At 41.6% G+C, this 16,302-nt stretch overlaps 1 protein-coding gene across 1 annotated transcript in view; it reads right to left on the bottom strand.

The window, feature by feature from the left end:
• LOC133967002 (polycystin-1-like protein 2) overlaps positions 1-15,457 on the bottom strand; it is a 28,357-nt gene extending 12,900 nt beyond the window's left edge. The window contains exons 1-17 of the mRNA XM_062402148.1: positions 15,154-15,457; positions 14,479-14,637; positions 14,198-14,383; positions 12,749-12,859; positions 11,844-11,991; positions 10,696-10,836; positions 9,665-9,767; positions 7,087-7,255; positions 4,372-5,406; positions 3,952-4,094; positions 3,639-3,824; positions 3,026-3,157; positions 2,761-2,910; positions 2,272-2,396; positions 1,775-1,895; positions 1,528-1,659; positions 390-503 (exon numbers count right to left, since the gene is read on the bottom strand). Coding sequence (XP_062258132.1) covers positions 390-503; positions 1,528-1,659; positions 1,775-1,895; positions 2,272-2,396; positions 2,761-2,910; positions 3,026-3,157; positions 3,639-3,824; positions 3,952-4,094; positions 4,372-5,406; positions 7,087-7,255; positions 9,665-9,767; positions 10,696-10,836; positions 11,844-11,991; positions 12,749-12,859; positions 14,198-14,383; positions 14,479-14,637; positions 15,154-15,457 — 3,459 coding nt within the window. The remainder of the gene's footprint in view (positions 1-389; positions 504-1,527; positions 1,660-1,774; positions 1,896-2,271; positions 2,397-2,760; positions 2,911-3,025; positions 3,158-3,638; positions 3,825-3,951; positions 4,095-4,371; positions 5,407-7,086; positions 7,256-9,664; positions 9,768-10,695; positions 10,837-11,843; positions 11,992-12,748; positions 12,860-14,197; positions 14,384-14,478; positions 14,638-15,153) is intronic.
• Positions 15,458-16,302: the final 845 nt, after the last annotated feature.

Below are 16,302 nucleotides of genomic sequence, written 5' to 3'. Positions count from 1 at the left end.
TTAACTCTACTAACCGTATATAATGTTGTTCGATATTGTTGTTGTTTTTTATATTGGTGTTTTTACATTGTTGTTTGTACAGTGCATCAACCACATCAAGGCAATTTCCTGTATGTGGCAATAAAAAACATTCTGATTCTGATGGTTTCAGCAAAAATTCCCAATAACGGACAAGTTGGTGCAGCCACAAAAACAAATTACCAAAGTGTAGCATGCATAGATTTGTTAAATTGTACGACAATAGTAATGCAACAACACAAACCAATGTACACCGATGAAGACATTGGAATAAAAGTGTACGTTGTGTCACTGTAGACCAGAGCGGACATGAACATAGTAGTTTAAAGTATATGTATGTCTCAGAAAGGGAGATAAACATGTAACCAGACCTTTATAACCAGCGTAGAGTCTGCTGAAGGAATGTCAATGATCATTGTGCTGTAGTTTCCCAGGTCCAGAACTGACGTGTTCACCTGACCCCCAACAGGCGTTGGCAGCATAATCTGTTTGTCAGGCAAAAAATACAGAAAACACACGGATTCAGATTCTCTCCAGAGAGGCAAGGCAGTTCCAAACAGTTATAAAGTCTATTCAAATGCATGCTGCTAACAGGAAGGAGTTATATGAAGGAGTGTGTCTCTTACCTTGAACTGCTTGATCCTAATCATTCATAAAGTAACTAAAAAATGTGTGAGCGTGTCCTCATGACAAAGTTTGTGTAAAGCACTAACTTTATTACAGATTGTATTGATAAACTTTTCCAGTCTGAACAAATTATGGTCTGCCTCGCCCGATAAAAAAATTGATTACTGAGTCGACAGATTTCTATGAAATCTTGCTGGGGAAGGGGGATTTTAATGGTAGCAGATCCAGGATTTATTTTTTACTTGAACACAGCAAGACAGGGAATTTTGTTAACCTTTCACAGATTTCTCAGAGAATAAGGTCATGTGTCTTTTACGAAATTAAATTAGCGGATTGATATTTATTTATTTATTTTGTGAAGATCCAAATAAAAATCTGGATCTAGTGAATTCAAATGTGCTTTTATAAGGAGAATGTTGGGCCTTGACAGAGTTATAGACTCTCTGAGAGCCACTGCTGTTGATAATAATAGTCAAAACGGAGATTGAAATAAAGCATAAAAGATCCTCCACTTATCCACTGGGAACTGTGGGAACTGCACTACAGTCTCCATCACTGTTAATCTGCATAAATTAGGGATTTCATCATGATCACTTGCCGGAGAGATTTAACCCATTTAGCACTAACTGCCTGTCTCCTTAATGCTACTCGTAAATGCTTAACCAAATTAGTGTTTCTAAATGATTAAAAAAGATTCATAATTTAAAATATCGTAAGAGTAGTGCATGTCCCCAATACAAAATCACTCTTGGTTTTCATTTCACAGAATGCTCCACTGTGCTTTTTCTCTTTTTACTTTTTTTCATAAAAGAAAGGAATAGTTTTTTCGCCTCTCAGCAGGAGAGCACTCCGGTCTGCAGGAACGTCCTCTGCTGCACTCACCTCAACATCCTCACTTAAATCCTGTAAATGGATAGCGGAGCCATCTTGTCTTGTGAGGGACAGAGATACAATTTGACCGCTGATGTTCCCTCCCTCGTTCCAGGAAAATGGATTTTTATCCAAACTCAGCATCTGTAAATGTTTTCAAGGAGCAGAAAGGATATAGAGCCCATTAGCAAGTCACACTCTGCTGCTGAGACACTAATGGACAATTTGGGATGTGACACGTCAACACCTGCCGACTTACTCGTAAATCCACTGATTCATCTGAAGGGAATATGTTGGAGGGTAGAATCGGGAGAGAAAACGATGGGTAGGAACAGTTGGGAAACGTTAAAGGCTCCATGTGCAAACTTCCTGGAGTAACTCTGTGAGAAGAAATAAATACAATTTGAACTTTGTGTTCATTAGTGTTTTTCCTCGGGAATGGGCACTGGATCTATACAGAGTTTTTATAAAGAAAAAGAAAAAAATATAGAGGTTTACAGGATTTTAACTAGATTAAATAATAACTTGCCGGTTATAATTCCTCATTTGTAGGCAATGCAAGTTAAGAAGTTAACACTTAAGGTGCTGGTAGGTGGGATCTATTACATTTTGAGAGCGCTCTGTCCTGTCTGTATGCTAATCTAAGCTAACTGGGTTTACTATTAATTTACCATCACTCTTTATCGATAGATATCTGCCTGGAAACAATGGCCTATTAGTTAACCTGTGTACTTCATGCCTTTAGGTTGCACTTACCTATTGACATAAACACCAATATTATTTTTCCAGATAACAGTCGGCCCCTTGCTATTAGTTTGGTGTATCAACAGTGCACTCTGGATATTGTTCAGGACGACGAGAAGAGCATCAGAGACGTTCTTCTGCAAAAACAATAAAACATCAAATTTTTTAGAATGAGATATTCAAGGAAAGATGGCTGAATAGTTACTGGTCCCATCGTTCCTCACAACACCTGGACAAAGTGCTCTTTGATAGGACTTGTGATCATGTGACCATCGTCACCGTACTCTGTGTATGGAGATTAGTAACAACAAACTGACCTTAGTCCCAAAAGACGTGTCGATACACAACACATGACGATATGTTGTAAACGGGTAATAATGAAGTGCACTTAACTATTCAGGGTTATAAATATTCTTAGGATAAGCAAAATCACACTGTCACAATAAATCACCAAACCTTTTCTAATCCCATCAGCAGGGGCTGTGAGGTTAAATGACTCACCCCATTTGAAGAGTTGTCCAGGATATTGCTCGCTCCTTCCAGAATGGTGCTGGCTGCACTTTGCATTTCCTTCTTGCTTTCTTCACTGTTGTTCACATCCATTAGGAGGAGGGACGAGCTGAGGTTCACAAATAATAAAGAGGCTTCCTCCTGGAGATGGTAAATCGATTCTCACAATCAGAGATACATATTTTGGAAGTGTTGCAGTCGTATGTAATTATAATCAAACAATACCCTGAATTCCTCAGTGTGGGGTGAGTAGTACCTGAGCAGTGGAGTTGACTTCTTTGCTGATGACAGCAGTCAGACTTCTGGCGACCACCTGAACCTCTTGTGGAGTTTTGATGGGAACCTCCTTCACTGCATCAGTCAACATGTGCAGCATCTGCTCCCGAAGCTACAACAGAGAAAAAAATTTTTGAAAGAGAACTTCTGCAAACAAGACAGTGGAATGAAAATCATCTACAGGCAGAAGGACATATTTAAATCCAGAGAATGCCTGTTAATATTAAGTGCTTGTTCCTGGCCGACCATGGAGCGAAGCCTGCGAGCTAGTTCAGGCAGCCAACTCTCGAGAGCTGCGCTGCTCTGATCATGTGACATAGACGCCAAACACCAACCTGTTCTACTGCCGCAATGAACATTGGAGTTTGAGTTGTGTGACTGAACTGCTGTCAGTTCTGAGGCAGAATCACAAGTTTCAAAAAGGCCTGTAGAACATCTGTGTTTAATACAGTAAACCTGGGCAGCTAACCTGTCAAATAAAAAAGCTGGATTGATGAACTCGGGCTCACTTGTTAACTCTTATGTGGATCATTTTATACAATGCTTCAGTTCAGAATCAGTACTGACTGAGTCATTAAGCTGTCAGGATTTACCTGTTCCCTTTCAGCTCTCCCTGATTCCCCCGATTGACTGCTCAGTTTGTCAGACACAGAACCAATGATTTGTCCAATGGTCTCTCCTGACAGGAGACCTTGTTTCTTCAGCTGTGCCACAACATTCTCCACTGTGGACTTCAGATCATCCACTGAAGTGCCGGAGTCTCCTGCTGAATCCAGCACCTGAGGAGAAGAAAGCCATCTTTATCTCAGCTGTGTCTGAGAGAATCAGAGCATCACTCTTTCTCTTGCGGCTTCGCTTTCCTTATTTATTTAGTTTTTTTTTCAAACCATCAAGGTTCTGACCAACCTGTGCTTTTATGGTGGTGCTCGCAACAAAGTTGTCCTTTTTTACAGTCGCCGTAATAATCAGGTTATAGTTGTTACTGCTGTCTCCAAGAGGAAGGAAGACGAATGCCACGGCTTTGACATCGCTGCAACGCAGATGATTACCTGCAAAAACCCGATAATGAGTTTGATTAAGAAACAGACATTGTCAGAGAACAGTTAAATTAGCCTTTTATTAAAAGAGGTAGGAAACCCTTGAAAAACTTACCGTCAGCCTTAAAACAATATTGACAACTCAAGCAGGGGATTTCAGTCTCACAGGTTATATCAAAAACATCGAGGACTGTTCCACTCGATGGCGATATGCTACACGAGAGGCTTTCAGAAGAGCCACCGGACACTGGTGGACCAGTGGTTGCAGGAATGGTGATTGAGGTCTCACTTTCCGTGGCAGTGTTCGGCGTAGCAATGATCGTGGTTCCAGGGTTCAGCGTAGCAATGATCGTGGTTCCAGGGTTCGGCGTAGCAATGATCGTGGGTCCAGGGTTCAGCGTAGCACTGATCGTGGTTCCAGGGTTCGGCGTAGCAATGATCGTGGGTCCAGGGTTCAGCGTAGCACTGATCGTGGTTCCAGGGTTCGGCGTAGCAATGATCGTGGGTCCAGGGTTCGGCGTAGCAATGATCGTGGGTCCAGGGTTCGGCGTAGCAATGATCGTGGGTCCAGGGTTCGGCGTAGCACTGATCGTGGGTCCAGGGTTCGGCGTAGCACTGATCGTGGTTCCAGGGTTTGGCGTAGCAATGATCGTGGGTCCAGGGTTCGGCGTAGCACTGATCAAGGTTCCAGGGTTCGGCGTAGCAATGATCGGGGTTCCAGGGTTTGGCGTAGCAATGATCGTGGTTCCAGGGTTGGGCGTAGCAATGATCGTGGGTCCAGGGTTCAGCGTAGCACTGATCGTGGTTCCAGGGTTCGGCTTAGCAATGATCGTGGTTCCAGTGTTCGGCGTAGCAATGATCGTGGGTCCAGGGTTCAGCGTAGCACTGATCGTGGTTCCAGGGTTCGGCTTAGCAATGATCGTGGTTCCAGGGTTTGGCGTAGCACTGATCGTGGGTCCAGTGTTCAGCGTAGCACTGATCGTGGTTCCAGGGTTCAGCGTAGCAATGATCGTGGTTCCAGGGTTCGGCGTAGCAATGATCGGGGTTCCAGTGTTCGGCGTAGCAATGATCGTGGGTCCAGGGTTCAGCGTAGCACTGATCGTGGTTCCAGGGTTCGGCTTAGCAATGATCGTGGGTCCAGTGTTCAGCGTAGCACTGATCGTGGTTCCAGGGTTTGGCGTAGCACTGATCGTGACAGGTACTGTAGTGGGGGGAGCAGCTGTGGTGACTCCTGCTGCGGCTGTCGTAACAGTGGCCGGTGGTTGAGTCAAGACAGAGTCTCCTATCTTTATAGTGTATTTTTTCATTTCATACTCTTCTCCTCCTACACAAAAGGAAAAATAAAGTGTTTGACTTGTTGTGTTTCTGCAAACTAAAAATGAACGTGTCAAGGTACCAGAAGTTCTCAGACAGTTTTGTTGAGGGATGTTAACGCACCATGAGTCACTACCACAGTGACATCCTGACCCAAGCTCTTGGCCAGAGTAAGAATGCTAGATTTCACTGTGTATTCATCCCCACCATTCTTCTTCTCTATGAGTGGCCTTGTCTTTGAATCTACGTAGCAGCTTCGTGTCTCCGCCTGTAAATAAATTGACAAACATGCTAATCCATCAAGTCGAAGATAGAATGGGATTTCTTAACACCAGATATGATATTTCAGTCCTAAACTAATCAGACTTTAATGATGGAACTTACTGGCCAGCTAATCTCTGGTCTTGGGTTCTCGATGTTCCACACGACTTCTGGACATGTTTCGTCTGAATCTTTTTTTTCCTCACATGACATTTTAATTTTTGCATCTGTAAACAGCTTCACTGGATCACAGCCTTGAGTACACGAGAGACTATGGTACAACAAAGACAGATGAGTTGGTTAACACACATCCACCAATTTACTAGACCACAGTCCGGTATAAGTTCAGAAGGATCATGTACCTAATTTTGCTTCCTTTCCCATTACGGCTGATGCAGATGGATTCCTCCTTTTTCACCTCATTATTGATGTCTTCCACTTTAAAATGATATTTATTAAATTCAAGTTGATCTGGTATGCAGTCCTCTTCAATGACATGGGTCAGCCCCACAAATCTTCCTGCACACTTACAGGGATGACCTGCAAATCAAAACGAAAGGTCATTACACTTACTATTGCGACTGTCTCAGTGATTTGGGGGGAAAGTTGTCACATGTCTCAAGTAAGAATACTGACTCTGCCCAGGTCCCAGCACCAACTCTGCCTTTTCTTGGCTCCCTCCCTAACCCAGTCCTGACCATTACCCACTCACCTAAAAAGTTCTGATCCACCCACCAATCAACTCCAGAGGACATTTGACAAAACCTATAAGCCAAGAAAAGAGTCTCGGAGCCCCCAAAAAATATAAATTCTCTCTGACACACCGGTGAAGAAGGCAGTTCTGACTGCCATGTCAGCGATGCACTGGTTGGTCTTTAATTTGTTCTAAAATCCATCAACTTATCCCACATTATGTGACATGGTGGGGCAATGTGTCACATATGCTCACTCACTATTTAAAAGTCTATAACTCTGGACTGAATTAAGATATGGAAATTAAATGAATTACAAACATTTTGCTTTCTTTGTCCTTTTTAATTTGGTGTGTAATTTTATACAATTTGATGTATTGATCCCAGGATACATGAATGAGACTGAAACGTGTGACATGAGGCCCCGGTCTCCCGCACTTATAACACTAGTACTAGTTAACTGAGTTGGCGAGATGGTAATTTTTGTCAGCTGAGACAAGTAGCGTTAGCCTCACTATGATTTCATGTTTGTAGCCATGCGTTAACTATTAAGATAATATAAGTTGAGGTCCCTCTCACAGGTTTGAGTTGATTCAGCTGGAAAAGTCAGCAAAACTGTTTTTCGATCACTTTATCGAGCTATATAGATAAAGTTTATTATTATTATTTATTATATTGTCTAAGCAATTAATTCTGACCGAGTTTGTCAGAAGGAAGTAGAAAAGTGTGGTTCTTACTGCACTCCCACTGGTACCGTTCTCCCGGGTCGTTGAAGGAGGAGGAATCCTTAATGGAGAGTTCGATTCTTTTTTCTTTGCTGTCTACTGGAACTTTAGGTTTTGCTTCGATCTTAATACTGTCGGATGTCGAGTCTTTATCTCTGACAACTCTCAAGTGTTTGTTTCTCTGAAAATGAACAAAAGGCTTCATTAATAATTCAGTACAGGCATTATGCTTCCATAAAATATCAACAGGCACCTCACATTACTTCAGATATTTGTGTAATATGGTTGTATGTATATTTAAAAAACAAACATTGTACCTGCCCCGTGTTAGAGCTCAGCCAATCGTCATTATGACCATTTGGTTTAGTGACGGAGTTGTTGCTGCAAGTAGAAAACAAATCCACATCCACTTCCAGAGAAGAGAAGATATTCCTCGCACTGAGTTTCAAACGTACAGTTCCTGTCGCAAAACATTCAGTTCAACATCATTTTTCATATTTTCTCATTTCTCACATGTATGTATATAACGGTTGGGTCCTTCCAGGTATTTAACCAGGAAGGTCCCTCAGTCAGAACTGAAGAAACGTCTTTGTTAAGAAGGGAAACTATATGTAACTATATATGACTGTGCATAAAGATGGATGACTCCACTTCTTCTAATTGGAAAAAATTGAACCATAACACCTGTCATATTGCGTTTTTAACGTCATTTGGTAAAAAAGTGGTATTAAATAAAAAGGTAAACTAGAATTTCCGGGCAGCTCTTTGACACCGATATTCAATTTTTACTCCACTATTTATTTTCTATCTTGCTATAGTTGCTAGTTACTTTACAATTACACATTTTTCCATAAAAAACATATTAAGAGAAAATAGTAAAATGAATCATTAATGTCACTCATCAGTGTTAAAGGAACGACCTAAAAGTGACAGAAGCCATCTTGGAGAAAATGTGCACTCTGGGAGGGGCAGTTTTTTTTACCTTTACCGAAGACGGCCACCAGGGGATATGAAGATGATTTGGCTTCACTTATGTGGGGCTTTCATGTCATCCATCTTTTTATACAGTCTTTAGGTTAATGGTTTCAAGAACCCAAGTTAATCCAGTTGCCTAAGTATGTACAACTCCTGCAGAAAACCTGGATGACTGAGAATCTTCACAGACATGGTTCTCATATCACTGAACGACATCACACGCAGCTGGTCTTCCTTACCTTGAACTGGGTGACCAATATGAAAGATGGCTTTCCTTGCATTCATGTCTCTGCTCTCGTAGAATGAGCTGCTGTTATCTCCTGTCAGGAAGAAGAGGAGCAGTGCAGGGGCTCCGTGTTCCAGGGAAACGCCAACAGCAATATCTGAAGAATGTAGACAGTCACCTGTCAACACGGACGCCTGGAGCCCGGCCACTTGCTCCAGAATACACACCTGCAGTATATGAAGAAACAGAAGTTTCTTGTTTTATGTGAGTTGTCTGTATAATACCACGAGCACAGAAACAGTTCCCTCTTTACGATCAGCCCATCAAGGTTTTTGAATCAGACATTAATAAGTGGTGATAATCTGAAACCTTTTATACATAATAACCTGCAGTAAAACATTGAAGACCTACAACAAATGAGACAATTGTTTTTTCCCTCATTGATTCAACGAATTAGTACAAACTATCAAAAGCATCACTTTTGGTCTCGATCAAACTTTAGTGTGTTGGTGCAGAACTTGGCCTGACGCCTCTTCACGTCTGTTACTTTGGTTTGAACTAGACAAAAAAGTCTGGAGTTTCAGCTCAGGCAGCGAAGGTGTCAAAGCCTGTCAAAGTAGTCTGACAATGCAAATGTTAATTAATTCTCAAGGATTCAAGTAGAAAGTTTTGATGTGACACTAGAGAGAAAGTCTTAAGGTTAATTGAATCTAGCAGTTACTTTTATCTTTTAGTTTCTGTTTATATTTTTATGCAGAAAATCTTTCTGCAAGTCAGTTTCACTTCTTCTCAAGCAACATGATTCTAGTGAATACAAATTGTCTACATCCACTAATATTTGGCTGAAAATATATATGAATATGTAAAATAATCTTGGGAAAAATCATGGTACAGTTTAGAAAACCCAAAGTGTGGACAATGAAAAGCAATATTCAATTTACTTCATTTGATTAATCTCTGAGTTAACTTGGCCAACATTGACATTTATGATTTATGACCTAATGTATTTATCATGGCAGTCATGCAGCATCATAGGTCCTTCTTTGATTAAACTTAACACTGTTTAATGTTACAGCCCTTAGCAGCCTAATGGAAACACCAGGATAAAGGTTTGCAAGTTAAACACAGAGGTGACGCCACAGGATGCCATCAGAATTACATTTAAGGGGAGGGGATATTACACTAATTGTCTTTAATGAAAGGTTAAATTTAATATCTAATTTAGAAAGAGGCTCTAACTCCAATCAACCACCTAACGATATGATCTAAATGTTAACTTTGGAATTTACAATTTAAATGCTGACGTCATTATCATAACAAAAACACGAGCGGATGATTGACTGTTAGTGCTCCGGGGAGAGAGGACAACACGTCCACATGTTGGTTTACCTGCAGCTCTGTGGACACTTCAGGGAACGTGACCATGTTAGATGCAGAGATCGTGAGCTGGTGGCAGCCGGGCCTGAGCTGCTCCACCATCTCCGGAGTCACGCTGATGTTATGAGAAACGTTTCCTTTGACCACAAAGAAACCGAGGAACACAGTCTCCTCACTCTGGATTCTGTAGCTTATATTTAGACCTCCGGAAAATAAAATAAAAAAAAGCACACTTACATACAGGACAAGTTACACAAATTACACAAATTAATAAAACATCCGCATCAAGGCCCTGACTGTGTTTACATGGACAGCAGTATCCTGGTTCTTTCCAGGTGAGGTATCCTGTTTTTATGCATATAAAGGTCTTTATCCTGGATCAGCCCTTATCCTGGTTTTTAGAAACCTGACTTGAACCTGCATGGACACATCCTATCCTGGTTCCTGTCCACAGACTTCTCCCTGCTCAGGGGGGACTTCAACCACGGGACGGACTTTAACACAAACAATGAAATCTTCTCAATCCTGGACTAAACCAGTACTAATGTCCCTCCAATTCTATGAGAGGTTCAACCATGAGACAATATCATGACGACCTGCTCCCACCAGTCCCAGCTATGAATCATCATTCTCTGAGCCCTGGACAAAGTTGAGGACATGTTGAATATTTGCTGTCACTAGTTTCTCCCGTTGCTGGCATTAAATAGAATGGGCCAAATCAAACAGAGATAATTTTCAATATCTACCATACAGGAATCAAAATTGCCGGTGCGCCGTGCTTTGACTGTGCAACTGTGAAACGTGATTTGTTATGGAAAATGGGACAAAGCAGATTTCTCAGTGTTCACATGTAAACACCATCTCCTGAATATGATCAACAAACCTATTGCATGTAAACGCAGTCACTTTCCTGCAGATATCAGATTTGACAAAAAGACTAATGGTTCTTTCTACCTGTTTTTACGGCCATTTGCATTTGAAATGCTCGTCCATACAGCGCTCTGCAGTCGGTTACATTGAAAGTCTGTGTTCCAGCGTAGCACCTGGTGACACGGATGTCTGTGACCGGCTCCAGGATGGTAATTATTTTCTGCGACGTGACGTGCATGTCATCGCTGGTGCATTCAACTGCCACAACACACGTGCTCGGGTAAGTGTATCTGTGGATCACTCTGCTCTCCAACCTGAGGAACAGGAAGAAACATTTAGCAGTGACTCATATTTACCTCCTTGACATTCAATCAGCATGCGTTGATGATACCGTCTGATTAAAGATAATGTACTTTAATGTACTTCACAGAAATCTACGGATAAAGAGTCGCTCTGTTTGGCACAGGCTTTCTCAACGCTGTTTTAGACCAATTTCATGTGTATAACAATTACAAGCCTAAACTTGAAATGTATTTTGATTATTGGATATTCCTCAGAAGTGATGTCTTATTTAGCAGAACGCTATTAGCAGGATGTGGCCCGGACACATTATCAGCGTGTGATAAAACACAATGAGATGACTTTCAGTTGATCTGACCGGGTTGTGGAATGCAGTTTGTAATGTGACATTGGTATTTTCATAAATTCTGAATTATGATGATATTTCTCTGTCATCAGTTATGGGAGAATTCAATGTCCGCTTGAAATAATGCTGGACGAATAGAGGCACTTCAGTTTGTTTAAGATGTCTGCCATCGATTTGAAGGAGCCCATCCAGGAACCTGTGCTCCCTCAGTGAGACGTCTGTTCGCTGTTTGCATAATTTGCTGTCACACAGAAATGAACGTGCACCAGTTAAAAATAGGCAGATCAAATTAAACAGGACACAGAGACTGATATATACTTCTGATTGGTAGTATAGCACAGTTCATATCTATGTGCAACGTTTGTTTAATAGGTGTTAAATTGTCTCCAAAAGTATCTGCATTGTGTTAAAGGGGTATTCTGCTATATTTATAATGCAAGTTTTGGGCAACAAAATATAAAAATTCCATAATTCTACCATCTAAGACCCTCAAATCTCAGGATTAACCATCCAGTCATCACGGCTCTCAGCTCCCCCAGAGCTCCACAAGTCTTTATGCATGTTTTATGCACAGACTGAGAAGCGCTTCCTGCTCAGATCAACACTGCTTCTCATAGTTTTTTGTTTTTCCTTCATTTCAAACCCACGTTGTCATTCTGTGAGAATGATGCTCACCCCGCTGGACTGTCCACATGGAAAACGTGGCCATCTCCGGTGCTCAGGCGGCACAGAGGTTTTCCACGTGACGGTGTTAAGAGCCACTTAATGATGATGGTGACGTCAGTAAAAACAGCAGCCACCGTGTTCATTGTCAGTGTGAACCCTGCGGGTAGAAAATGACCAGGAATGTAGCAAAGGGCTGTAATCAACCATAACAAACATCCATCCACCCACAGACAAACAAACAAACACAACACAATCATCTCAGCAGCACGGATTCAACAGGGGAACCAAATGCAGCCGTGACAACAAACTGGTCTTTACATCTGTCTTGATTGTTTCCTGCTTTATTTGCTATGAGCAAGTGTTTGCTTTGATGATTTTTCCAATAATGAGAAACAATTAAATAAACGGATTTAATGAATAACTTTTACTCTCTATCCTCCCGGGATACTCAAAACAATTAGTTTTGTCCCTCGTGGTTGTCTCCGTCTCTTAGACATTTTGGTTTATTAAGTGTTCCTAACTTGCCTGTTTGGAACCGGCACTTGTCCTGTGTTAATGATCTGCAGAATCATCTCCTCGGGATAATTCCCCAACAGTTCTACTATGAACTGTCACTCTTTATTGTTTGTGCACTTGAACGTTGTGTTCAGAGCTTTTTATGTAAAAAGTCTGGTGCAGAGTGAAGTGAGAAACTTTGTGTTCATCTTATCTGTTCGATCTACACTGAAGATTTTATAGTCAATGAATTTGCTTCATTACTCTTCACACATGTGGCCTTTTTTTTAAGTGTGAATGATTTACTGAGATGCTCTCGGGTTTTCATACATTGCACGTTGGCTTTTTTTGCAGAGGTCTGTCAAGCATTTCATTTTTAATAGAACCGACTGATGAGAATTTAAATTGCTGTGACCGACCCTCTTCGCAGTGGTAATCCACCGACAGGTAATTCCCCAGCGGAGGACAGGGTTCACCAAAGGACTTCACAGCTTCGGCAATCAGGCAAACCTGGCGGCCCTGACAGAGGGCTGGAAAACACAGAGAACACACACTCAGTATTCCAGTGATAACAACGATGTTAACCTGCAGATAACAAGTCATTAACTTATCCACAATCATCTTCTTGGGGTTCATGACATGGATTGTACTGTAGCGTTGCTTCTTATATTGGCACTAATCCCATTTACACTCAATTCAATCCAGTAACAATTAAGTCTGTCAATCAAGGTGGAAAGTTGGTCATGATTACCTGAACCAATAAATACACTTGAGTTTTCTCTCCTTTAGTGTGATTTTACAAACACAACAAAACTCTCTATTGCATATGTAAAATCTCTGCAAAGTTAAGAAGCATAGAGTTTGCCGCACAGAGAAAACTTCCTCTGAAGCTCCTGAGTCCTTGTCAGTGGTCCAGACAATACTTCTTGGGCATTTGCTTACAGACGCCGAACAGTGGAATCATTAACCTTTTCTACTAATAACACAAATTAAAAATATGAACCTGTATATACAAATAGCGTGTCTTTGATTTGCATTCACATATTGACATTAAAGTAAAGCAGTTTTACCCATTAAAATGTGAAAAGGTTAAATTCTTGTATTTTTCCCAGAGAACTTGTTGTTGGGCTCAGCTCGACTTGACTCGACAGGTAAAGGTTTCCTGTAGTGATTTGTTTTCTCTGTGGAGATCACAGATCATTGCACAGTCAAGGGCGATAGCAGGACTAATGAAAGCTGCTGTGAAGAGGGTCGCCGACTGCTGTCACTGATGTGTTTTGCACATTTTGTAATACCAGTAATTACGTGTGTCACATCCTTGTGCACACAGCTCGAGGAGATGGAGGTGAATTTAAAATGACACACTGTGTGATTGCACTTGTCGCCAGCCCAGTGCATGCTGGGAGAGGCTGCCCTGCCCAGAGACCCTGAACAGGATGAGCAGGTTTGGACTTTTAATGGACGGATGGTCTGCTTGTGCCATCGGTTTAATGCATGAGAAGATGTTTACACAAACATAGATGCATATTATTCACAAAGCCATTAAGCTCTTAAAACTATTGTGTGGCTCTTCTTTCATACATGTCCAGATGGGCAATACTTCTTTTCAAATACTGGTCAACAGTGAGATAATGGTTGCTTTGTGACATGTTGTTATCACTTCCTTCAGAAATGGATTGAATTTCATCACTGTTGATAATCTGGGCAGAACCTTTTCTGTGCATCAGTGTTTGTTGTCCTATTTCATTATTTCCCCACTGAGTTCAGCAGATGGAATGGGAGGAATGACGGAGGAGTGACACTGCAGATCAGATCAGTTAGATTCATAACTGATGAATACTAATGATTTAATCTAGAGCACGTTTTACCTTTAAGTGATTCCACAACATTCACCCAGCCACACTGCTGTGAGGAGATGGTTGCTGTGGAGCTTGTGGACTGACAGTAATGAACGTTCTTGCGACCATAGAATCCACCGTCTATCACCAGCACTTGGCCAGAAGCACATTGCAGAGCGATGTTCTGGCCAGCACACACGATGGCCCTCCTAGACTCTGTGAAAAAAACAGAACAAAATGGTCCAGGGCCAGTGACAAAATGCGTAATGACTGTGCTGTTTTCTGTTTCCATTGTGAGTCCGGGTACGTACCGAACTGGCACATGAAGCTCAGCTCTCTGTCGCAGTCTCCTGTGGCTTCCCACTGGAAACCGGAGTGTTTCAGTATGTGTCCACAAGCCGCTCCAGGCTCTGGGCTGCTGGCCCAGTTTGAAAAGGTGATATGTGAATCATCCAACCAGGAGAGAGGACCTGAGGATGGAACAAACCACTGCTGAACACATCTCTTTATTACATTACATTAAGATTATTCCAAACAATGCGGCACTAACATTTCAAGGGTGACACTTTAACCCTATAGGACCACAGCAACTCTTTCATATTTCAAAATACAATACTCAGGAATACATTAAACTAAGTGCCATTTATTGGTTCAATGAATAATGTAGATTTCTTCCGGTGAACAGCTGCATCAAAATGTTCTCTCACTACTATTTCAAACCATTCAACACACACATTCCCCTTAAATACATCCAATTATATTTAATTGTTATCATCCAATTATATATAATTGGATGTGGATGTGAATTGATGTAAAGTTTTACCAACTTTAGAATAAGTTCATGAATACACTGTCACAATGCACCAACTGATGATCTGAATTTGTGAAAAAAGAATGTATCATTCCAAACTGTACTTCAGGTAGTGGAGGCACACCATGAAGCTCATGATGGCGTTTGTCTGTGCTCCACATTTCACTGCTCTTACCTTCAGCTGTGGCAGAATACTGCACGTTCAGAGAGGCGGCACGTGCGACTCCAATCCACATGTCCCTCTGCGGGTCCAGGAGCTTCTGCAGGAAATATTGAGTGTTTTCATCAGGAATGAATGCAAGGTGTCCTCCGCTCTCCTCACACCAGGCCTGAGCACCGACAAAGGAGCGATGGTGAGCTACAAACTCAAAGCAGGAGCCTTGAAAGGCCCTCTGGGGTTCTGGGCAGGAAGCATCTTCGGCACTTGACAGACAGCCGAGTGCTACCAGGATCAGCAGCTCCAGGACTGAGCGGCACATCCTGTCTGTTTTCAGATGAAAGATGTCCGTCACTCACTTCAGCGTGTTCGTGATTTCATTGCAAAAGTTGTATTACACCGTTTCACCTCCTCCTGCAGTGCTCTCGTACAGAGACGCATTTGGCTTTTAAAAGGGCCTTTCAGGGGAACATTATTTACATAGCAGCCTTTCAAAAACCAGTGCATGCTTTGCTTTGTCAAGAGCTGCAACAAAAGAGAAAGGATTTTCAACCAGATGGCAGTGCACTTGAGGTCAGGTTGAGCCAGTTATATAAATCATGCTCTGAATGACTAACTGGACTGTTTTGAAAATTCGAATTGTTGGTTCACCGCTACAATGGTTTGATGACCCATCAATGAAGAAAAGACAAGGACCAGTTGTTCCATTAGTCGGGTTCGGACACAGAGACCGGATGCTACTCAGGCTTGGATGGTTTAAGTCTATATTCTGTACAAATGACGTCCACTGAAGCATTTGAACTCCTCCAGCTTGACGTGTGCGTGTGTGAACAGGAAGACAAGGATCATTTAGTGTGTGACCTCCTGTCCAGTCAGTCATGTAGCATGAACTCACGATCACTGCAAGATACAACTTGTTTCCAAGATTTCCTCCTGAGAAGATTATTTTTCAAACAAATTATTTACGACTATGTAATAGATGACAGTCCTTGGATGTCCTTTTTTGTAAAGTCGTCATAATTGAAACAGAAAAAAAAAAAAAGCGTCCTGTAGTGAGTCATTATTGTCCAGCATATTGATAATTTATTTATTTCAAATTCCGTGAGAAAGATCCTAGCAAAAGAAAAGGAGATCTACCATTTATAATACCAGTATCTTAACTTCCCT

Source organism: Platichthys flesus, chromosome 13 (assembly GCF_949316205.1).
Source record: "Platichthys flesus chromosome 13, fPlaFle2.1, whole genome shotgun sequence".
Lineage (NCBI taxonomy): Eukaryota > Metazoa > Chordata > Actinopteri > Pleuronectiformes > Pleuronectidae > Platichthys > Platichthys flesus.
Note: the sequence above shows the minus strand (reverse complement) of the source record. Positions and strands in the feature narration are given on the sequence as shown.